The sequence below is a fragment of the Lolium perenne genome, chromosome 6, assembly GCF_019359855.2.
Source record: "Lolium perenne isolate Kyuss_39 chromosome 6, Kyuss_2.0, whole genome shotgun sequence".
NCBI classification, from domain to species: domain Eukaryota; kingdom Viridiplantae; phylum Streptophyta; class Magnoliopsida; order Poales; family Poaceae; genus Lolium; species Lolium perenne.
Genome location: NC_067249.2, coordinates 78844610 through 78869635, shown reverse-complemented (window position 1 = coordinate 78869635; position 25026 = coordinate 78844610). Strand labels below are relative to the sequence as shown.

The 25026-nt window shown below is 40.3% G+C and overlaps 1 protein-coding gene across 2 annotated transcripts; it reads right to left on the bottom strand.

The window, feature by feature from the left end:
• Positions 1-518: 518 nt before the first annotated feature.
• Positions 519-5109, bottom strand: LOC127307783 (uncharacterized). 2 transcript variants are annotated; one of them, XM_051338564.2, is made up of 8 exons: positions 4430-5109; positions 3440-3542; positions 3292-3357; positions 1600-1764; positions 1414-1510; positions 1093-1220; positions 899-1014; positions 519-798 (listed from the first exon to the last, which is right to left on the bottom strand). In XM_051338564.2, exons 1-6 carry the CDS (start codon positions 5019-5021, stop codon positions 1104-1106), a joined length of 1140 nt encoding a protein of 379 aa, XP_051194524.1. In that variant the 5' UTR covers positions 5022-5109; the 3' UTR covers positions 519-798; positions 899-1014; positions 1093-1103. The 2 variants fall into 2 exon arrangements, with proteins under 2 accessions (XP_051194524.1, XP_051194523.1); XM_051338563.2 differs by having other exon boundaries at positions 899-1011; positions 4430-5108.
• Between the last annotated feature and the right edge of the window lie 19917 nt (positions 5110-25026).

Genomic DNA, 25026 nt, shown 5'->3' with positions numbered 1-25026 from the left:
CACCGGTTCGTAACACGAATCGGTGCTAAACCAGGCACGTGCCAGCCGCTGAACCTTTAGCACTGGTTCGTGTTACGAACCAGTGCAAAAGATAGTCCATTTGCACCGGTTCCTAACACGAACCGGTGCTAAAGGTCCCTCGAACGGCTGGACCGCACGAACCTGTGCTAATGACCCCCTTTAGCACCGGTTCATGCCAAATCCGGTGCAAAAGCTCTTTGGGGCAAAAAATCAAAGCCCTTGTTTCTACTAGTGCATAAAGATATCAACCGCGATTGAGGCCATCTTCAGGACCAACTTAATAGAAATAAAAGTTTCTTACTTCAGACTTTGACAGTTCGTCATATATTAGCTTCAGTTGGATACTTGCTTCCCCAAATCAATATTCTTCAGGCGCTTGATAATATTCTCCTTTCATTTTGATTGCACCTGCCACAAGAAAAAGAGAAAGAAAAAGGAGTACCAAATCTGGCAAAATCAGCAGCAAGTTTATCGATGCCAAAGTGTCACACATGAAGTAAGAGAGAAGAATCACTTTCGTATTATGGAACTGCACAAACTTTACAGAAAGGGTCCAGGAATGTCAATACATACAAGCTGCACTTTCCTGCTTTTCATAGTTTACAAGTGTGTGATCCTCGAAGAACAAACTAATTTTGCACCCCCACAAATGAAAGAACCAATGCTACCTCACCGTGCAAATGACAAAAATCAATCTAATAACTCTTAATGGTACAAAAGACCTGCTGCTAAAACAGGTGAATGAAAAGGCACGCTTGTGTTATACATGGGAATCACCTGACAGAAACAAAATGGATTAAACAATAGTATAATTACTCGAAAACTTTAGTGCACATGAAAATGAATAAGAACTTATAAGGTACTTCAACAGATATACCTTGGAACATGCTTGGCAAGGCAGTACAAGGGGCCGACAGTTCTTGGAAGATATACATTCGCGATAATGTCTAACCAAGCGTTCCGAAGGTGGTGGCTCCTCAATGCTACCTACTGCTAAACATTCAAACTCATTGGTTACTGAAAGTTAGCCATTGATGATACACGTGAAGTCCAAACTTGTGCCCCGCATACCTTGAAGTAAACTACCGGAGCTCATCATGAGACCCATAATCATCTTCCGTGAATAAAGCACTGTAAAAGACGTAAGGGTTCTCAATCATCTCATTCAAGCTCAGTTGTCCATCTTTGTTTGTGTCAGCCTACATTAAAAGGAGACATCAGATAACAAATCAGCTGGTAATTTCTTGAGAAAGGTACTGCAGAGTTCCTCATTCAACTTGGCTGAAGGTGAAAGAATGTAAAAGGCATAGGCTGCTACAAGATCTAACAGCATTAGATAGGAAGGCAAGAAAAATATCCTAGAAACAAAATGGGATGCCTTCAGCTCGTTACCTGTGATATTACATAGTCAGCTTGTTGCTTGGCATAGAAATTTTCTGCTGGATGGAGCTTTCCGATTATAGGTTTTAGCTCGTCAGCTGACAAAAGCCTACAAAAAGGGGGAAACCTCCAAACTCAGACACACAATTATATTATTCGGTATATATGACAGGAAAAACTATTAGCTGTAATTGTTACCCATCATTATCCAGATCAAGCTGTGAAAATGATTTTTTAGCAGGTGCATCAGAACCATTGGAGTCGTCTGTTGAAGTTTCATCATCATAATGACGAATTGAGTAAAACAATCCATTATAGAACTCATGGAAATCGAGCTTCCCGTCATTGTCTTTGTCTCTTTCCCTGAATAATCAACCAAAAGCGGTCTTACAATGGTGATTGTCAAAATGTAAACCTGGCCGCCACAGATATGTGAGTCCCTAGAACAATTTCAGTTTGGACAACCTGTTTGGTACTGGTGCAAAGAATTTGGACAATCCATAAACTGAATGAAGTAACTGAGTTTAATTGGTTTCCAGTGTAAATGGGTAGAGGGTGTGTGAGTTAACATGATTCTTCATTAAGGTCCACTATTTTTGAAGAAGTGTTACATTACCATGTTTACCTTCACAAATGGGTTGGTACTCAACAAGAATCAGCATAATTACATATAATAAACCAAATTGAATGTTCGGCTTGCTTTTCTCATAACGTTGACTCCTTCGTGCCCAAAGTGCCTTACCAAAGCATTGCAAGTTATCACTAATTTGGCAGTCATTTGATTTGGTGCCGAAATTTTGGTGGTAGTGTTTTATGTGGCTTACTACTTCAGGTATAAGAGCCCAATATGGCAAAAACATGGCCAGACAATAAGCCCAATGATTTCGGTAACACCACAAAACAATCAGTTCGGTCTCCAACTCTCCATGTGCTACTGTGGCGCAAAACCAACCAGGCACTACATCTTCCACTAAATCCCTATAACTTAGCTCAGTTTGCGGTTGCTGAATTGTTCTGCTGCGCTGCTTATTTATGATCTATCGTTGAAAATTAACCGCAAAAGTAGGCAAAGCCAAACAGAGCAAATGGGATTATGATAACCACTGCAATGCTAAACGCAGCCTTAGTTCTTAAAACAGCTTGATCCAAGTACCAACAAATTCCAAACGAGTATAGGCATGCAGCTGTTAGTTGAGAAATGACACAATTAATTTAAAGCAACATGAGTAGTCATCCAGGAGTCTACTGGCTAGCACCATAGCTGGTGGGCTAACCAGCCTGGGTTCAAACCTCACTCCATCTTAACAAAACTGACTCCTAGTTCCTCCTAGGCACCACTCATTTAATTTAAAGCAAACAAGATAAATGATGCGTACAGTACAATCCATAGTTCATTTAATTAACCAACAATAGCAATGGAATTCATAGTTCATTTAATTGATCATGCTCGCTGCATGGTGGATATGGAAGCATCGGAACGCTGCGGTCTTCGACAATGCGCGCCCCTTGGTGTCTTCCTTATTCAACGACATCTAGGCCGAGGCGTGACAATGGGCGGACGGGGGAGCCTGGCGTCTTCGTCAGCTACTCCCCTAGATTAGGTCTTTTGGGTTGAGTTGTATGGCGCGGTGTTAGTCCTTTCTTGGACTTGTACATATAACCTTCTTTTTCTATCAATGCATCGAAATGCAAGGCTTCTGCGTTTTCGCGAAAAAAGTATAAAGGTATGATCCGAAGTTCCATAAATGTTCCTTTATTTATAAGAAAAACTTTTACATCGTCATTATTCTTCTGCAAAACTAAATACTAATAAGACCATGCAAAAGGATGCTGCTGTTGAATCTAAATGAAAAATGTGCAAGGAAAAAAAGCTTGGAGGAAAAAAAGCACCTGACTTCTTCTTTGCATAACCAATGTAATAGCTTTGGGCTGGTAGTATCAGCTGGATGTAAGAAGCTGCGTAGAGCGAAACAAAGTAAGTACTAGGTAAGAACAATGGAACTTCAGAAGTTAAAAGAGGTGAGATAGAAAGTTGTACTCGTTAAACTCTGTCAGATTCAGAAAGCCGTCACCATCCACATCTGCAGCATTGAAGTGCCCCTCCTTCCACCATCCCATACCATCATTGGTTGAGTTATTATCTGGACATTATGAGATTTATTGCTGACATCGTTAATCCACACATGTGCTCCTTCAGTAGTGGAAGAGCATGTTTTACTGAAGGATGTTTGACCTAGGAGTAGTACAAATGTTTTTTCCTCTTTTCATGTGGCATACAAATTTGTTAATTGACATGAGAACTGTTCAAGTTTGATCTATATGCAGGACTTTGTTCAGTAGGTCTAAAAAGAATGCTCTAAGTTTACTAGTTGACCCAGGAGACATAGTGAAAATTGCACAAAGAAAATCTTCACAAGATGCATAACAACAGTTGTTTGGTACGATTGCAAACATTAAAAAACTTTCCAGAATATCAAACTTATGATGATACCTACCAGAAATTTTCCTCTTTCCACTTATGACATGTCACTATATTGTCAGTCATCAGGAATAACATGCAATTCCTAAAATATGAATTGAAATATGGTCAATTTGAGAAAATATTCTTAGACGGTGGCATATACTGCCCAGCTTACACTGAATGCACAAAAGAAGCACAGTGAGCCCAGATTATATCATAGGAAAATAGGAAGGTTCCCCACAAGTATGACTGTGAAAGGTCGGCTTAATGAATAAGTCAGGGATGGATACACTATGTAGATGACTTCAGATTTGTTAGAACAACAGGCAAGAAGCCGGAATCATTCTTCTTCCTTTTCAAAGGCTTAGAGCTGCATTTATATTCAACGACAGCTCTGCATGAAATGTATTACTGCACCAAAATCCAGAGCTTTATTTTGCCAAAATCCATAGCTTTACTCAGCTAGTCAGCTGCGTCAGCATGAGTATAAGCATCTCCCATAGTACTTCTAAGTAGGCACACGTATTGCTACTACATAGATCCAAAATGAGCTGAGATCATACATACCGTCGAACCGCCATGCCCAGCTGGGCCTCTCGTACTCGGAGAAGGCAACGCGGCCGTCGTGGTCGCGGTCGTGCAGGTCAAGCTCCCGGGCGGTGCGGTGCATCACCTCCCGCCGCGCGGACGCGAGGTTCCACGCGGCCAGCTCGGCGCCCGTAACGGCGCCGTCGGCGGGGTCCACGTCGATCTTGGGGAAGAGAGCCGCGACGCGCAGCGTCATGTTGAACCGCGCGGCGTCATTGATGTACTCGTCCTCGTAGTCCGCGACGTCCTCCGGGACGGGGGCGGCCTCCATGCCCGGCGCGTGCAGCCCCGCGGCCGCCAGGCGCTCCCACTCGCGGTCATCGAGGCGGCGCTCGAGGTCCGCGACGACGGGGTCGAACGGGATCTGGTGCGGGGCGGCGCCCCCGCCGTGCCCGAGGCGGGCGCCGCGGAGGCGGAGCCGGCGGTGGGGGTGCGGGTGCGCGGATGGCGACGAAGGGGAAAGGTGGACTAGGAGGAAGAGGAGGCCCGCGGAGGCGACGGCCAGGACCAGTGTGAGGACAACGGTGGGCGCCGCCGAGGGCTTCCTCGCCGCCGACGACGACTGCGCCATTGCCGACGAGTCAAGACTGAGGAGCACGACTACTGGGGCACTTCTTCTCGTTTTCTTTTTCGGATGCTCTGTTTTTCTTCTTTGCTGGTGATGATTCGGGGTTAGCGGTTAATCCACTGCACGTCGGCACAACGGAGGAGAGGATTTTTTTTTTTTTTTTGAGCTCGGAGAAGAGGATTTAAAGTGTGTGAATGTGTGATGTCATTTTAAATTTGTGATGTCAAGTATAGTATGTACTTTTACTACATTTTTTTATATGTTTACGTAATTTAAAATTTGTAGATAAAAGATTTGCCAAAAACGCAAACAACTCTCAGGAATTGTTTGATTTAAAGGAATCATGTAAGAATCTTATCCATAAGAATTTATATTTCTATAAAGTTGGTTTTCAAAGGATTCCAAAATTCGGGAAATCCACTTTACATACACTCACTATTCAAAATCATATTCTAAAATGTTTAAAAAATCTGAAAAAAATATCAGGGTGTACATCCACACATTCTATGTTCGCGCACGAAGTTTCATGGGAAAAAAATATTTTGTGGCCAGTGTAAAAAAAACAATTTCCGACGCTCCAAAATACGGAGTAGCTTTTAACAAGACATATTTTTGTCTTTTTTACATAGTGCACATAAAATGTTTTTTCGTGCCAAACTTTCGTGAGCTAACATAGAATATGAGGATGCACACTCAAGATTTTATTTTGAAATTTTTTAATGTTTTGAAATAAATTTAAAATACATTTAATAATAGGTGCATCTAGACCTATGAGCCAAAACACCGTGTCCCCAAAATTCTTATGTATTTTCTTCCTATTGTACAATCCTATAGGATTTCTAGGAAGAGATTAGACCTTTTGAAAAAAATTCTACTCCCTTCGATCTTTTTTAATTGACTCAAATTTAGTACAAAGTTGTACTAAATCCGAGTTAGGTAAAGGAGACCAGATGGAGTACATGTCTATGACAACTACAATCTCTTTATTTTTTTCTGCGGTGCAACCAAACGACGTCTACAAATAATTCATGTGTTTTCTATGTTTTATTTACACTTCGTGGCATTTTTATGCATTTTCTGGAACTAACCTATTGATAAGATGTCACAGTGTCAATTCCTGTTTTCTAATGTTTTTGTATTTCAGAAAAGTTGTACAGAAAATATTCTCGAAATTTAACGAAACAAAAGCCGATATTTCTGTTTTTCTCGATCCGAAGACGGAGTCCAAAGCAGAGACGGAGAAGAGTGAGGAGGCGGCCACACCATGTCTAGGCGCGGGCCCCCTGAGCGCGCCTAGGGGTGTATGGGCCCCTCGGACGTCCACCGACCTCGCCCTTTCGCCTATAAATTCACATCATCGGGAAAAACCTAAACACCCGAGCCTCCATCCATGAAAAGTTTCGTAGCCGCTGCCATCGTCGACCCTAGTTCGGGAGGGTTCTGAAACTCTTTTCGGCACCCTGCCGGAGAGGAAGATCATCACTGGAGGCCTCTTCATCACCATGCCTGCCTCCGAAGTGATGCGTGAGTAGTTCATCTCTGGACTACGGGTTCATAGCAGAGCTAGATGGTTGTCTTCTCCTCATTATGTTTCCTGTTTAGATCTTGTGAGCCGCCTATCATGATCAAGATCATCTTTATGTAATGCTACATGTTGTGTTTGTTGCGATCCGATGAATATTTACTATGGTTGGGTTGATTATAGACTTATTTGTATGTTATTTGCGATCTTGCATGCTCTCCGTTGCTAGTAGATGCTCTGGTCAAGTATGTGCTTGTGACTCCAAGAGGAATATTTATGCTCGATAGTGGGTTCATGCCTCTAGTAATCTGGGAGAGTGACAATAACTCCCAAGGTTGTAGATGTGTTGTTGCTACTAGGGAGAAAACAACAATGATTTATCCAAGGATAATTCTATTTTTTACTTTACACAATTTACTTAATGCAATAATCTGTTGCTTGCAATTTAATACTGAAAGGGGTGAGGATGCTAACCTGGAGGTGGATTATTAGTCATAGATGCAGTTGGATTACGGTCTATGAATCTTGTTGTAATGCCCAAATGAATCTCATAGTAATCATCTTGTCATGTATGGTCTTCATTCTGTGAATTGCCCAGTTGTAATTTTTTACCCAGCATGTTATTTATATTTATGGAGAGACACCTCTAGTAAAATATGGACCCCGGTCCTTTCTTTTACACTGATAAATCCATCTACTGCAAAGCATTGTTCTCTTTATTTCACTTCAAACAAACATCTCTTTCCACACTATACGTCTAATCCTTTGTTTCAGCAAAACCAGTGAGATTAACAACCTCATTGTAAGTTGGGTCAAAGTATTTTGGTTGTGTTGTGTGCAGGTTCCACGTTGTTGCTGACACCGGCAGTGCGCCCTGCCAAAGTCAGCCAACAACACCTTCAGAAGTGATTTATTTCTCCTACTGGTCGATTAAATATTGGTTTCTTACTGAGGGATGTTATTGTGCTCATCAAACCTTCCTCTGGGGGTTTCCCAACTGCGTGCTCTACACAACATCAAGCTCTTTTTTGGCGCCGTTGCCGGGGAGAAAGAGGATTTTCTGCAAGGGGAGTCTCTCATCTCCAATCTCTTTACTTTCTTATAGTTTTGTTTAGTTTATTTTACTTTGTCTTGTTTGCTTCTTTTTATCAAAAACACACATAAAAATAGTTTCTATTATAGTTGTTATTTTTGTTGGTCTGTTTTAATCTTGCTAAAATGAGTAATCCTGATAACACTAAGTTGTGTGACTTTACTAGCACAAATAACAATGGTTTCATTTGCACACCTATTGCTCAACCTGCTCCTGAAGCAGCTTTCTATGAAATCAAACTTGCTTTGTTAAATCTTGTTATGAGACAGCAATTTTCTGGTGTGTTAGTACTGATGATGTTGCTTCTCACCTTAATAATTTTGTTGAACTCTGTGAGATGCAAAAGTATAAAGATGTAGAAGGAGACATTATTAAACTGAAATTGTTTCCTTTCTCTTTGAGAGGGAGAGCTAAAGATTGGTTGCTATCTTTTCCTAGAAATAGTATTGATTCTTGGGTTAAATGCAAAGATGCTTTCATTGAAAAATATTATCCTCCTACTAACAATATATCCTTGAGAAGTGACATAATGAAATTTAAACAATTTGATAATGAACATGTTGCTCAAGCCTGGGAAAGAATGCATGAAATCTTTGCTAAAGAATTGTCCCACTCATGGACTGACTACTTGAATGATCATCCAAACATTTTATGCACGACTAAATTTTTCTTCAAGAAACCTTCTGGATTCAGCTGCTGGAGGTACCTTTATGTCCATTACTTTAGGGGCCGCAACAAAACTCCTTGATGATATGATGATAAATTATTCTGAATGGCGCACTCAGAGGGCTCCACAAGGTAAGAAGGTGAATTATGTTGAAGAAACCTCTTCCTTGAGTGATAAGATTGATATCATTATGTCTATGCTTGTTAATGGTAAAGCTCATATTGATCCAAATAATATTCATTTAGCTTCTTTGGTTGCTCAAGAAGAGCATGTTGATGTGAACTTCATTAAAAGCAATAATTTTAACAACAATGCTTATAGGAATAATTTTGGTAGTAACAATTATAGGCCATATCCTTCTAATAATGGTAATGGTTATGGCAATTCTTATGGTAATTCCTACAACAACAATAGAAGTGCACCCTCTGATCTTGAAGTCATGCTTAAGGACTTTATTAGTAAACAAACTTCTTTTAATAAATATGTTGAGGAAAAGTTTGGTAAAATTGATGGTCTTGCTTCTAAAGTTGATAGCCTTGATCTTCATGTTGAACTTCTTAAACTAAAGGTTATGCATCATGATGTTAAAGAAAGCAAGACTTTTAATGCCATTAAAGTTAGAATTGATGACAATGTTAGGATGTTGGCTGAATTGCATGCTAGGTGGTAAAGAGAGTATGAAATTGCTAGAAATAATAGTACGACTAAAGTTTGTACCATCACCACCACTAGTAGTGCCGAAGTCTCAAATGTTAGGAAACCTCCTACTATTAATGGTTAAATAATTGGTGTAGGAAAAGTCCCCACTCCTTCTACAAAATTGCTTAGAACCACTATTGATAAGAGTGCTGAAATTTTTCGAAGTATGGGAGACAATAGTCATTTTACCTTTGCTAATAATGACTTTGATTTTGATAGTTGCAATATCTCTGAAGTAATCATTTTCGTACAAAAGCTTGCTAGAAGACCTAATGCTAGTGCTATAAATATGGCTTTTACAAAACATATTACAAATGCTCTCATGCAAATTAGAGAAAAGAAGTTACAACATGAAGCTTCTATTCCTAAGAAGTTAGAAGATGGTTGGGAGCCCATCGTTAAGATGAAAGTAAATGACTTTGATTTCAATGCTTTATGTTACCTTGGTGCAAGCATCTCTGTTATGCCTAGAAAAAATTATGATATGTTTGATTTGCCACCTTTGGAACAATGTTATTTGGATGTTCATTTTGCTGATATTGCTAAGAAGAAACCTTTGGGGAGAGTTAATGATGTTTTTATTATGGTTAATAATAAATTTTTCCCTGTTGATTTTGTTGTTTTGGATATTGAATGCAATGTTTTTTGTCCTATTGTTTTGGGAATACCTTTTCTTAAAACTGTTGGTGTTGTTATTGATATGAGAGATGGATTATTAAATATCAATTCTCACTCAAAAAGGTATGGAATACTTTCCTAGAAGGAGAAAAAAATTACCTTTTGATTCTATTATTAGGACAAATTATGATCCTGATGCTTCTTCACTTGAAAATACTTGATTCAACCTTTCTGCGCCTAGTTGAAAGGCGTTAAAGAAAAATACTATTGGGAGATACAAAAGAAGCCTGGTGACCGGGTGTATACGTGAGCATGCATCCATTGGCTGACATGTGTCACATTTAGCAACCCCATGTTATCATCGTTGTTGGGTTAGCAAACCACATCAGCACTAACAACACTTCCAAATCACGTAGGTGCTACCAATCATTGAAACGCTAGACCCGCAGCCCACGCCAAGTACGCTTAGCGATGCATAAGACAACGTCAAGGCAACAGACCCAATTGACTAGAACCGGATCTCAAGTCAGATCGTGTGGTATCTAGAGGGTGCTCACGTATACACCTAGTCACCAAATCCTCTCTCTTGGGAGATAACTCATGTTTTATTTTTGTAATTTTTCTTTTGTTGAGACTTGGAAGTTGTTACCTCTGTAATAACCTCTTTCTATCCTTTTATTTTGTTTTTATGCCAAGGATAGCCTCTAATAGGAAGAAGGTAAGATTTGGGGAAGTTGCTGTCCTAAAACAGATTTTGTGCTGCCACCAAAAAAATTAGTACTCTCAGCCAGAACGTCGGATTGATCTGATAATTTTTGAGCGCTTGCCCCGGGTTATTATCTAACTTTCATTAGTTTTGCACTATTCGATTTGAGCAACATAGGATTTTCAAAAAAATCGATCTTTACATGTTGTTTTGTTTTGACAGTTTTTTGCCACTATTTGCATTTGCCTCTTAATCTTTAAATTTTTGAGTTCTTTTGAGAGAAAGAGCTTTTAAAAGATGTTGCTACAGTAGATATTGTTTTAATGGATGTTTGACTTATGTTAGAACTGAACCAAACTGGATTTGTTATTTTGATTGCACTAATACCGCTAATGAAAATTGTGTGATGTTTTGTATGAAGGAAGTTTTCAAGTGTAGTGAGAGAAGAATGATGTGATGAGATGAAGGACGAACAAAATCTCAAGCATGGGGATGACCATGTCGCCCCAAGAAATATCCAAGAGGTACAAGAGTCAAAGCTTGAGGATGCCTAAGGCATTCCCTTCTTCATCAACAAAGATATCAGGTCATCTTTCAAAACACTATATTTTTATTGCTTCCTATGCTATGTGTTGTTCTTGGAGCGTCTTTATTTTTGTTTTTGTTCTATTTTATTTTGTTTGTTGTAGTATATGGTTGGATCCCAGCATACTTGTTTTGGAGAATGACACACTCCGTTTTCATTGCATAAAACACTCTAGTTTTCACTCTTATTGTTCTGCAAGTGTTCTCTTTTGCTAATACTGCGTTTAGCTCTTGTTTTCCACTCGTCTTTTGTTCAGTGCTTGTTAGTTTTATTTTAGATAGGTATGATTAGCTCTCTGCTCTTTATTGATTATTATCTATGAGAGTTGTTTCAAATAAATTGATTGGTGTTGGAGACGAGTAAAATATTTCATGCGCTTATAGTGGTGCAAAAGGAAACTTGTTTAGACTGTGGCTTAGACTTCAGCATGCCATGTTAGATGTTATTTTAATTATATGCTTAGTAGTTATTGTTGTAGCATGACTTGTCTCAAATAGCTGAGAGTGCGTAATATGTCGTTGAAAGAATCATGTGTCGTTTCCATCATACAAAAGCATAATATTGTGGTATTCTCTTTTGATGCTTTATTTGGATTGACTTGGCACATGCTTACACCATGTTATGACTACAAACCACCTCAAGCCTCTAAGATCATTTATTTTTTTACTTATAATGTTTTGATTAATAATGTTTTGTCGCTATGCATGATTATGGCCATTATTGCTCTCTTAGTTGGTTGCTCCCAGTCTTTTGCTAGCCTTCACCTGTACTGAGTATGAGCTCTACTCGTGCATCCAACTCCCAAAAACCAAAGTTTGCCAATTATGTCCACCATACCTACCTATATGTGGTATTTCACCACCACTCCAAAGTAGATTGCTTGTGTGCTACCTTTAAAACCTTCAAAAATTATTACCTATTTTGTGTTCCTGTTTTAGCTCATGAGGAACTGTTGGATGATTTATTGTCTATTTCATGTTTATTTGGCTTCATACTTTGACTAGCATGCATAATGTGCTAGTTCCTAATATTGCAAAAAGATCAGGCAAGCGGGTGCCCAACCCACTAAATATAAAATAAACAAATAATCAAATAAATATCCTAACACTATGGGCTTGAGAAATCATGAACTTAGCTTGTTCAAACAAAGGAGAAGATGAACTTTATTGTTCTCTCTATGGGAACCTCTAAGGAGAAACGAATGGACGAGTCATTTCCCCCTTTCTCCCTCTCGTGCTGCTACAGTGGCTTGGTCGCCTCCTCTCTCAGGCCGGGCTGATCCAAGGCGGCTCCACCGGAATAGCCGGCTGGAGTTGGTCGCGCTTGATGTCTACGCACGCTTCTATTCCTGTAGACAGTGTTGGGCCTCCAAGAGCAGAGGTTTGTAGAACAGCAGCAAGTTTCCCTTAAGTGGATCACCCAAGGTTTATCGAACTCAGGGAGGTAGATGTCAAAGATATCCCTCTCAAGCAACCCTGCATTTAAGATACAAGAAGTCTCTTGTGTCCCCAACACACCTAATACACTTGTCAGATGTATAGGTGCACTAGTTCGGCGAAGAGATAGTGAAATACAAGTAATATGGATGATTGTAAGTAGTAATTGGAATCTGAAATAAAAATGGCAGCAAGCGAACATGTAGCAGAACTTGTTGGAAACGACGTTTCAATGCTTAGAAACAAGGCCTAGGGATCATACTTTCACTAGTGGACACTCTCAACAATGATCACATAATAAATAAATAACTTCTCCTCACTTGTACTACTCTCAAACACTCTCTTGTTGGATAATAAACACCATTCATTGTGTAGGGCTACAAGAGCACCCTCAAGCCGGAGTAAACAAGCTCCACAACTTCATAAAGGAATCACACACGATGCACACACTGTCACCGTCACACCGTGGAGAGTGAATCCGGAGTTCATATTAAAGTAACCTCTAGAGTGCATAATAGACAGTTGCAATTTAGACCGAGTACTAACATAGCATACACACTGTTAACGATAGCTATGAAAGGGGGAATAGATCACATCAATACTATCATAGTAATAGTTAACTTCATAATCTACAAGAGATTACAATCATAAACTATGCCAAGTACTACATGATGCACACACTGTCAACTTTACATCATGGAGGAGGAATAGACTACTTTAATAACATCACTAGAGTAGCACATAGATTAATAGTGATACAAAGCTCATGATCACATAAAGATCACACCATGGGAGAGAGAGATGAACCACATAGCTACCGGTAGAGCCCTCAGCCTCGGGGGAGAACTAATCCCTCCTCATCATGGGAGACAGCAACGGCGATGAAGATGGCGGTGGTGTCGATGGAGATGACTCCGGGGGCAATTCCCCGTCCCGGCGGCGTGCCGGAACAGAGACTTCTGTCCCCCGAAATGGAGTTTCGCGATGGCGGCGGCGCCCCTGGAGTCTTTCTGGAGTCTGATAGATTGATGTAGGGTTTTCGCGTCGCGAGGAATATATAGGCGAAAGGGCGACGCGAGGGGGTGCCCGGGGGCCCACCCCATAGCTGGGCGCGCCCCTCCTCTTGGCCGCGCCGCCAGGTGGTGTGGGGCCCCCTTGGCCCCTCTCCGTCTCTCCTTCGGTGTTCTGGATCCGTCTCAGTAAAATAGGAGGTTTGGCTTTTGTTTCGTCGAATTCCGAGAATATTGCCCGAACAGCTTTTCTGGAACCAAAAACAGCAGAAAACAGGAACTGGCACTTCGGCATCTTGTTAATAGGTTAGTCCCGGAAAATGCAAAAAAACATTATAAAGTGTGAGCAAAACATGTAGGTATTGTCATAAAACTAGCATGGAACATCAGAAATTATAGATACGTTGGAGACGTATCAAGCATCCCCAAGCTTAGTTCCTACTCGCCCTCGAGTAGGTAAACGATAAAAAGAATAATTTCTGAAGTGACATGATACTAACATAATCTTGATCAAACTATTGTAAAGCATATGAGATGAATGAAGTGACTCAAGGCAATGATCTATAGCTTGCTAACAAATAGATAACATATAGCAAAAACTTTTCATGAATAATACTTTCAAGACAAGCATCAAAAAGTCTTGCATAAGAGTTAACTCATAAAGCAATAAATTCTTAATAAGAGGTTTGAAGCAACACAAAGGATGATTAAGTTTCAGCAATTGCTTTCAACTTGTAACATGTATATCTCATGGATAGTTGTCAACATAAAGCAATATAACAAGTGCAATAAGTAAACATGTAAGAATCAATGCACACAGTTGACACAAGTGTTTGCTTCTAAGATAGAAAGAAGTAGGTAAACTGACTCAACATAAAGTAAAAGAAAGGCCCTTCACAGAGGGAAGCATGGATTACTCATGTGCTAGAGCTTTTTATTTTGAAAACATGGAAACAATTTTGTCAACGGTAGTAATAATTCATATGTGTTATGCATAAAACCTCCTATAAGTTGCAAGCCTCATGCATCGAATACCAATAGTTCGGATTTGATTTCTATACCAATAGCCTCCTAATTAGCTCGGATTTCCATGGATTATCATTGCATTACATATGTTTCAACCAAGTGTCACAAAGGGGTACCTCTATGCCACTTGTACAAAGGTCCAAGGAGATAGATCGCATTTGATTTCTCAGGTTTGATAGATCTCAACTTGACGACATCCATACCGGGACAACATAGAAAACAGATAATGGACTCCTCTTTTACGCTTTAAGCATTCAACAACAGATAATATTCTCATAAGAGATTGAGGATTAATGTCCAAGCTGAAACTTCCACCATGATACATGGCTTTGGTTGGTGATGACCCACAAGTATAGGGGGTGTATCGTAGTACTTTCGATAAATAAGAGTGTCGAACCCAACGAGGAGCAGAAGGTGTTGACAAGCAGTTTCGATGAAGGATTCACTGTAAATGCTCACAGACAAGTATTCAGGGGGTTTTGATATAGCAGATAAATAAAGTACAAGTAAATAAAATGCGAGAGTAATAGTTGCAGCGAGTGGCCCAATCCTTTTTAGCACAAAGGACAAGCCGGTTTGTTTACTTATAATGACCAAACGTTCTTGAGGACACACGGGAATTTAGTCTAGTGCTTTCGCTTCATATAGTTGATTAATCTTCATTGTTTTGATAAGTGTTGTGTGGGTGAACCTATGCTAATGCATCGCCCTTCCTAGGACTAATACATACTGTAGGGATTCGTAGCATAGAAAACAAAAAATTTCCTACCGCGAGAACGCAATCGAAGCCAAGATGCAATCTAGAAGATGGGAGCAACGAGGGGATGAACGAGACTAACCCTTGAAGATTTCCAAAGCCTACAAGAGGAGGCTCTCGTTGCTGCGGTAGACGATCACTTGCCGCTTTCAAAAGCGCGTAGAAGATCTTGACGGTGCCACAATCGGGCAGCACCTCCGTACTCGGTCACACGTTCGGTGTTGATGAAGACGACGTCCTTCTCCCCGTTCCAGCGGGCAGCGGAAGTAGTAGATCCTCCTCGGAATCCCGACAGCACGACGGCGTGGTGGCGGTGTCGATGGAGAACTCCGGCAGGGCTTCGCCTAAGCGTATGCGGGAGAAGTGGTGGAGGAGGAGAGACTAGGGTTTGGGGAGAGGGGGTGGCTAGGGCGCCGGCCATGGGCAGCCCTAGGTGGTGCGGCCAAGAGTGGCTGCCCCCCTCCCTCTCCTCCTCATTATATAGGTGGAAATCCCCAAGAGTTGTAGTCCAAGTCTTCGAATAAGACCCCAACAACAAAACCTCCCATAGGTGGGAAACCTACTCAAGGGGGGAGTCCTACCCAAGGTGGGACTCCCACCTTTCCCTTAGGTGGGGTGGCCGGCCACCTATGGTGGAGTCCACCTGGGACTCCACCCTTTAGGGTTTGGCTGGCCATGCAAGGTGGAGTCCCTTCGGGACTCCACTTTCCATGGTGATTTCTTCCGGACTTTTCTAGAACCTGCCATAAATGCACCGGATCATTTCCAAACTTGGAATATGACTTCCTATATATGAATCTTATTCTCCGGACCATTCCGGACCTCCTCGTGATGTCCTGGATCCCATCCGAGACTCCGAACAAAACTTCAAACTCCATTCCTTATTCCATATCTACTTAAACGACATCAAACCTTAAGTGTGTCACCCTACGGTTCGCGAACTATGTAGACATGGTCGAGATCTCTCTCCGACCAATAACCAATAGCGGGATCTGGAGATCCATAATGGCTCCCACATATTCAACGATGACTTAGTGATCGAATGAACCATTCACATACGATACCAATTCCCTTTGTCACGCGATATTTTACTTGTCCGAGGTTTGATCATCGGTATCTCTATACCTTGTTCAACCTCGTCTCCTAACAAGTACTCTTTACTCGTACCGTGGTATGTGGTCTCTTATGAACCATTCATATGCTTGCAAGCTATTTAGACGACATTCCACCGAGAGGGCCCAGAGTATATCTATCCGTCATCGGGATGGACAAATCCCACTGTTGATCCATATGCCTCAACTCATACTTTCCGGATACTTAATCCCACCTTTATAACCACCCATTTACGCAGTGGCGTTTGATGTAATCAAAGTACCTTTCCAGCATAAGTGATTTACATGATCTCATGGTCATAAGGACTAGGTAACTATGTATCGAAAGCTTATAGCAAATAATTTAATGACGTGATCTTATGCTATGCTTAATTGGGTGTGTCCATTACATCATTCATATAATGACATAATCTTGTTATTAATAACATCCAATGTTCATGATTATGAAACTAATCATCTATTAATCAACAAGCTAGTTAAGAGGCTTACTAGGGACTCATTGTTGTTTACATAACACACATGTATCAATGTTTCGGTTAATACAATTATAGCATGGTATATAAACTTTTATCATAAACATAAAGATATATAATAACCACTTTTATTATTGCCTCTTGGGCATATCTCCAATAGTCTCCCACTTGCACTAGAGTCAATAATCTAGATTACATTGTAAGGTACTTAACACCCATGGCATTCTGGTGTTGGTCATACTTTGCCCTAGGGAGAGCTTTAGTAAACGGTTCTGACACACTCAGAAACGTATGTATTTTGCAATTCATTTGCGTCTTCACGCATCACTCATTTTCCAAATGAGTCGGCATTAAATATGTTTGGTCTTCTGGTGGAACCTTAATTCCACGGTCTGAAATATGTCACTAATATTGTCATACACAATATAGCTTCAAAGTTCTGACACTATCGGAACTACACCAAGTTCTCAAAGAACCTCTTGACTTAACATCCTCAGTCATTGTCAAAACAATGACATATTCTGCCTTCGTTTGTAGAATCCGTCACAACATTTAGAACTCTTCTAAATCTAGCATTGTGCTACCTTTTAAACAACACTTAGCCTAATTTTGAGATTGAAATTTTATTTTTATATGTGACAAAACCAATATCGGTGCAACACCTTACAGCGATTTGTTTGTCATTTTTCCATACAAAACTATTTATATATCCTTGGTTCTTCTAAAGTACACAGGGATATCTTTACTGTTTGTCCAATGATCATCATATGAATCATTCTGGTATATGCTCCTAACATTTTAGAGCACAGGACATCTGATTGTGTACATATTAATTGTGATCTAAATCACTCATGTGTTTTTACTCATTGAGTGTCAGATACACTCAAGTTTTGTTAAAACTTCACATGACAAGAACATTTTCTTAATATTTCTATATTGAACTACTTCAATATCCTTTCTATGTACTTTGTCTTAAACTTATTATGTGTTTCAATCTATCTTCATAGATCTTGACACTAAATATGTTTCAGTCCATATCCTTTCATTGAAGTTAATTCTCAATGAAACCTTTTATAATCAAGTATATAATTACATCATTTATAACCAACTATATGTATCTACATAAAGTATTATAAATATGTCTCAGCGCTCCCACTTAATTTCTTGCAAATGCAAGCCTCTTCATCGTTTCTGATGAAATCAAAAACTTTTTTACTATTTCATCCGGTGAAGATTCCAACTCCGTGATACTCACTTCATCCAATTGAAGTTCGTTTACCTATCTAGTATTCCACGGACTAGCAAAACAATTGGTTGTATCTTGTATACACCTTTAATACACACTTCTGTTAAGTAATGTATTTTGCCATCCTACTATCATATCTCATGAAAGAAATATGTAGCGATTACTAGAATAATCCACATAGACTATAATCTTATCGTAGTCGAGCTTATTCAAGGATATTCCATCCAAGTCCATCAATTTTATAGATCCGTTTACTTTCAAAAAGTATTCATCTATCTTGGATTTCATGACATATAACCATTTTAACGGAGTCAGGGCCCATCATAACTTCTTTGTATGTAGTTGGTTTATCATTGTTCAAAAACAATCCTTTGTTCACAAATCATTTATTTGATCACAAAGTAAACCATACCTACAAGGTTCAATAAGTACTTCGATCTCCATGACTATAACATTTTGTAGACATGGGAGCCATGATCGTCGTGGCCGCTTCCGGAACCAATTCCGATGCTGCGCTACTCTGATCATTATGCTCAGATTCATAAACCTTATCAAGTTTTATTGTCCTCCCACTCAAATACTTCGCTAAAAACAATTTCTTGGAAATAAGTAAGAAACATCGACAAACACTTTTGTCTTTGTTTCCATAGTGGAAAGAATTCCCAATCAATTCTGTGGGATAACCAACAAAGACATTCATCCGATTTTGGTTGTAAACTTATTTACTTTATGCTATGCATTCCAAAATTTAAGAAAGGACTATTAGGGTTCATACCCATGCCATAACTCGTATGGTGTCATTTCAACGGATCATGATGATGCTCTATTTAGTGTAAAAGCGGTAGTCACTAAAGCATAATCCACAAAAATATAATAGCATCAATATTTTATCTCATCATTGACCCAACAAGGTTTGGATACATCTCTCGGATACTCCATCATCACTATGATACTCCAAGAAACGTGAGTTGTAGAACAATTTCATAACTCTCTTAGATGTTCGCTAAAACTCATAATTCAAATATTTCCACTATGATCCAATCATAGATATTTGACTTTTCTATTACGATGATTTCCACCTCATGCTGAAATTTATTTGAATCCATTCAAATGTTTCAAACTTCTTCCTTATCGAATATATCCACATATATATACTCAATTCATTGTTGGAAGTTTTCATGAAGTAGAAGAATCTCTCGCACAACCTATGCCCAGTGAACCACATACATCATCATGTATTTTTCCACTAAGTTAGTTGCCCGTTCAACTCTTGGCCTATGAACGGTATTTCAGTCATTCTCTTTAGAAAAGATTTGCAAGCGCCAAACGATTCAAAAATCGAATGACTCCAAAATCCATTTGCATGGAGTTCCTTCATGCGTTCCTTTCTAATATGACCTAAATTGCGGTTCCACAAATAAGTGGAATTCAAATCATTTGCCTTATGGCATTTTAGCGTCGATATTATGTATGTGTGTTTCACCATTAAGATTTATAATAACTTATCCATCGTACATGGAGTAATGTCATAATTTGAACAACTCATTGTTTTCATTTGACCAGAGCAAAATAACAATTATTAAGTTCTTTATTATAAATTCTAAGGGCTAGATAGGATGCCAACGACGAACATAATAACACTTTATTTTTGTTCCGTATGCATTCCTATCATATTCCTTGTCAGTCACTTAGGCCATTGTATTCTTGTATTGCGTTGTTTTGTATGATATTTCATACCAACCAATATGGTACTAATACCCAAGAATTTCATTGTGTGACCAAACTAGGAATACAACCATAACATGTATATCATGTATATACACCTGAGCTAGACTTTCTAGTCTTCTCTTTTCTTTCTGCCAAAATATCTTTTGTAGTTTCTCTTTTAGCTTTCCTCATTATTCAGAAAATACTTCACCTTCAATAACTTCTAGGTTTGTTGGTCAAATACCAATAACCTTGAGGTTCTTACTTTGAAGTTGATCATCATATGACAAGTGTTTTAGATTTCACTATTAGTAACTTTGTAATATGATGAACAATTTCACTCATAATTTTATCCATCATATCATGACGACTTTTCCGAGACCATGTCTGTACATGCTAAGCTCGTAAAGTTTAACCTCAGTATTCGCATGTGCAAATCTGGCTTGCACCCGTTGTATGCACACGTAGAATCTATAACACCCGATCATCACGTGATGCTACGAAATGACGAGTCTTAGCAACGGTGCATACTAAGGACGATCACTTCATGGATATGCGAATATCGTTAGTGCCCCAATAGTTGGAGGATTGAGACGCCTTGCGTCTTCAACCTTCCTATATTCCCATAAAACTTATGAGTTTATGTAGTCTCACCAAATTATATTCTATCATCTTGCAATAAGGTCTTAGATATCACATATATCTCATACCTTGATTATTTCTGAAAACAAAATTTTCAGCTCCTTACTTTTCAAACAGATTTGAACTTCAAGTTTCATGGAGACAAGATAACTTTAGGTACTAATTGAAACCATAGCTCTTTGAATCAACAATGTGAGGTTTACTAAAAGTTTGCAATAGGACTTAATCATTTCTTGATTCTTTAACAATACGGTACCCGATCTAGTAAAGTTTCTTGTCAGATTTTAACAGTATTTCTATCTCAATTACAAGACTAGCGCTTGGTAGAAAAACGGATGCCAATACTACAAATTAATTCAAAATACTACTCAGACTATGTTTATGATAATTAGTTCATGTTTTAATCTAATTACTAATGAACTCCCACTTAATACAACATCCCTCATAGTTGTTAAGTGGTACACGATCCACATCCACTACACCAAAACCGATCATCACGTGAGATGATGTAGCTTCAATGGTGAACATCAACATGTTGATCATATCATCCATATGACTCGTGTTCAACCTTTCAGTTTCCGTTGTCCCGAGGCCATGTCTGTACATGCTAGGCTCGTCAAGCAAACCCAAGTATTCCGCGTGTGCAACATGGCTTACACCCGTTGTATGTGAACGTTGAGTCTATCACATCCGATCATCACGAGATGCTTCGAAATGACGAACTGTGCAACGGTGCATACGAGGGGAGAACACTTTATTATCTTGATATTAATGTGAGGGATCATCTTATAATGCTACCGTCGCGTTCTAAGCAAAATAAGATGCATAAAGGATTAACATCACATGCAATTCATATGTGATATGATATGGCCCTTTAGTCTTTGCGCCTTCGATCTTCATCTCCAAAGCACGGACATGATCTCCATCATCAACGGGCATGATCTCCATCATCGTCGGCGTAGCGTCAAGGTCCATGGCGCCGTCTTCATGATTGTTCACCTCATGTAGCAACTATTACAACTACTTTGAAATACTACTCAACATGAAATTTAAAGACAACCATAAGGCTCCTGCCGGTTGCCACAATACAATAATGATCATCTCATACATATTCATCATCACATCATGGCCATATCACATCACCAAACCCTGCAAAAACAAGTTATACGCCTCTAATTTGGTTTGCATATTTTACGTGGTTTAGGGTTTTCGAGTAAGATCTAATCTACCTACGAACATGAACCACAACGGTGATACTAGTGTTGTCAATAGAAAGAGTAAATTGAATCTTCACTATGGTGGGAGAGACAGACACCCGCAAAGCCACTTATGCAATACAAGTTGCATGTCGAACGTGGAGCAAGTCTCATGAACGCGGTCATGTAAAGTTAGCCCGAGCCGCTTCATCCCACCATGCCACAAAGATGCAAAGTACTCGAACTAAAGACAACAAAGCATCAACGCCCACAAAACAATTGTGTTCTACTCGTGCAACCATCTATGCATAGACACGGCTCTGATACCACTGTAGGGATTCGTAGCATAGAAAACAAAAAATTTCCTACCGCGAGAACGCAATCCAAGCCAAGATGCAATCTAGAAGATGGGAGCAACGAGGGGATGAACGAGACTAACCCTTGAAGATTTCCAAAGCCTACAAGAGGAAGCTCTCGTTGCTGCGGTAGACGATCACTTGCCGCTTTCAAAAGCGCGTAGAAGATCTTGACGGTGCCACAATCGGGCAGCACCTCCGTACTCGGTCACACGTTCGGTGTTGATGAAGACGACGTCCTTCTCCCCGTTCCAGCGGGCAGCGGAAGTAGTAGATCCTCCTCGAAATCCCGACAGCACGACGGCATGGTGGCGGTGTCGATGGAGAACTCCGGCAGGGCTTCGCCTAAGCGTATGCGGGAGAAGTGGTGGAGGAGGAGAGGCTAGGGTTTGGGGAGAGGGGGTGGCTAGGGCGCCGGCCATGGGCAGCCCTAGGTGGTGCGGCCAAGAGTGGCTTCCCCCCTCCCTCTCCTCCTCATTATATAGGTGGAAATCCCCAAGAGTTGTAGTCCAAGTCTTCGAATAAGACCCCAACAACAAAACCTCCCATAGGTGGGAAACCTACTCAAGGGGGGAGTCCTACCCAAGGTGGGACTCCCACCTTTCCCTTAGGTGGGGTGGCCGGCCACCTATGGTGGAGTCCACCTGGGACTCCACCCTTTAGGGTTTGGCTGGCCATGCAAGGTGGAGTCCCTTCGGGACTCCACTTTCCATGGTGATTTCTTCCGGACTTTTCTAGAACCTTCTAGAACCTGCCATAAATGCACCGGATCATTTCCAAACTTGGAATATGACTTCCTATATATGAATCTTATTCTCCGGACCATTCCGGACCTCCTCGTGATGTCCTGGATCCCATCCGAGACTCCGAACAAAACTTCAAACTCCATTCCTTATTCCATATCTACTTAAACGACATCAAACCTTAAGTGTGTCACCCTACGGTTCGCGAACTATGTAGACATGGTCGAGATCTCTCTCCGACCAATAACCAATAGTGGGATCTGGAGATCCATAATGGCTCCCACATATTCAACGATGACTTAGTGATCGAATGAACCATTCACATACGATACCAATTCCCTTTGTCACGCGATATTTTACTTGTCCGAGGTTTGATCATCGGTATCTCTATACCTTGTTCAACCTCGTCTCCTAACAAGTACTCTTTACTCGTACCGTGGTATGTGGTCTCTTATGAACCATTCATATGCTTGCAAGCTATTTAGACGACATTCCACCGAGAGGGCCCAGAGTATATCTATCCGTCATCGGGATGGACAAATCCCACTGTTGATCCATATGCCTCAACTCATACTTTCCGAATACTTAATCCCACCTTTATAACCACCCATTTACGCAGTGGCGTTTGATGTAATCAAAGTACCTTTCCAGCATAAGTGATTTACATGATCTCATGGTCATAAGGACTTGGTAACTATGTATCGAAAGCTTATAGCAAATAATTTAATGACGTGATCTTATGCTACGCTTAATTGGGTGTGTCCATTACATCATTCATATAATGACATAATCTTAACATCCAATGTTCATGATTATGAAACTAATCATCTATTAATCAACAAGCTAGTTAAGAGGCTTACTAGGGACTCATTGTTGTTTACATAACACACATGTATCAATGTTTCGGTTAATACAATTATAGCATGGTATATAAACTTTTATCATAAACATAAAGATATATAATAACCACTTTTATTATTGCCTCTTGGGCATATCTCCAATACATACTTGTGATTATACCCCTTGCAAGCATCCGCAAATACAATAAAGTAATTAAGATAAATCTAACCACAGCCTTAAACTTTGAGATCCTGCTATCCCTCCTGCATCGATATACCAACGGGGGTTCAGGTTGCTGTCACTCCGGCAACCCCGCGATTAGCAAACGAATACAAGATGCATTCCCCTAGGCCCATAAAGGTGAAGTATCATGTAGTCGACGTTCACATGACACCACTAGAAGAATGACACCACAACTTAAATATCATAACATTGAATATTACTCAACATAGTTCACTACTAACACTTAGACTTCACCCATGTCCTCAAGAACTAAACGAACTACTCACGAGACATCATATGGAACATGATCAGAGGTGATATGATGATGAATAACAATCTGAACATAAACCTTGGTTCAATGGTTTCACTCAATAGCATCAATAACAAGGAGTAATCAATACCGGGAGAGTTTCCCCTACCAAAAAATCAAGATTCAACCCTAGATGTTACAACGGTGACGAGGTGCAGCGGTGGAGATGATGGTGACGGCGGTGGAGATGATGGTGATGATGATCCAATTGAAGTCCAGCTCGATGACGGTGACGATGGCGTCGATTTCCCCCTCCGGGAGGGAATTTCCCCGGCGGATTTCAGCCTGCCGAAGAGCTCTTTTCTCTCTGGTGTTTTCCGCCCCGCAGAGGCGGTTGTGTCTCCTCGCGATTATTCCCTGGAGCTTAGGTTTTCGGGGAGAAGAAGTACGCGAAGGAGAGGCGGCCGAAGGGGGTTGTGGGCCCCCTCCCCACAAGGCGGCGCGGCTAGGGCAGGGCCCGCGCCGGCCTATGGGGGGGCCCATGGCGGCCCTCCTCGGCTCCGCCTTTTGGCTGGCTCATTTTTCTGGAAAAATAAGATCTTCGGTGTAATTTCCGTCAATTGTTGATCTCCAGAAATATTGCATTCTGACGGTGCTTTTTCCAGCAGAATCCTGACTCCGGTGAATGATTCTCCAATAATCATGAAACATGCAAAATATGTGAAATAACATAAGTATCATCTCTAAATATGAAATATATCAATGAATAACAGTAAATTATGATATAAAATAGTGATGCAAAATGGACGTATCAACTCCCCCCCAAGCTTAGACTTCGCTTGTCCCCAAGCGAAACTGAACTCAGTAAACAAGACCACATGTTTATGGAGTGAAGAGTCGATAAATAAAATACGGACAAGAAGCATCACATCAATTCACACAAGACATTCTAGTGAACAACTTCCTCATATAATTAAACTTGAAACAAGTAGAAGGAAATCACAAATAAAGGTACATAGGAAATCATAATTGGTGATGGCAAACTTCGTTCTTGGTCAGAGAACAATTGACAGATTGTACTTATCTATCGAGCAACGCTCT

What these genes read in the sequence shown, in the direction of transcription:
- LOC127307783 (XM_051338564.2), bottom strand. Translation starts at nt 5,021, where the DNA reads ATGGCGCAGTCGTCGTCGGCGGCGAGGAAGCCCTCGGCGGCGCCCACC. An exon ending in CTGGGCATGGCGGTTCGACG is followed by an intron (nt 3,543 to 4,429) that starts GTATGTATGATC and finishes CATAATGTCCAG; the next exon opens with ATAATAACTCAACCAATGAT. An exon ending in CTTGATCTGGATAATGATGG is followed by an intron (nt 1,511 to 1,599) that starts GTAACAATTACA and finishes CCCTTTTTGTAG; the next exon opens with GCTTTTGTCAGCTGACGAGC.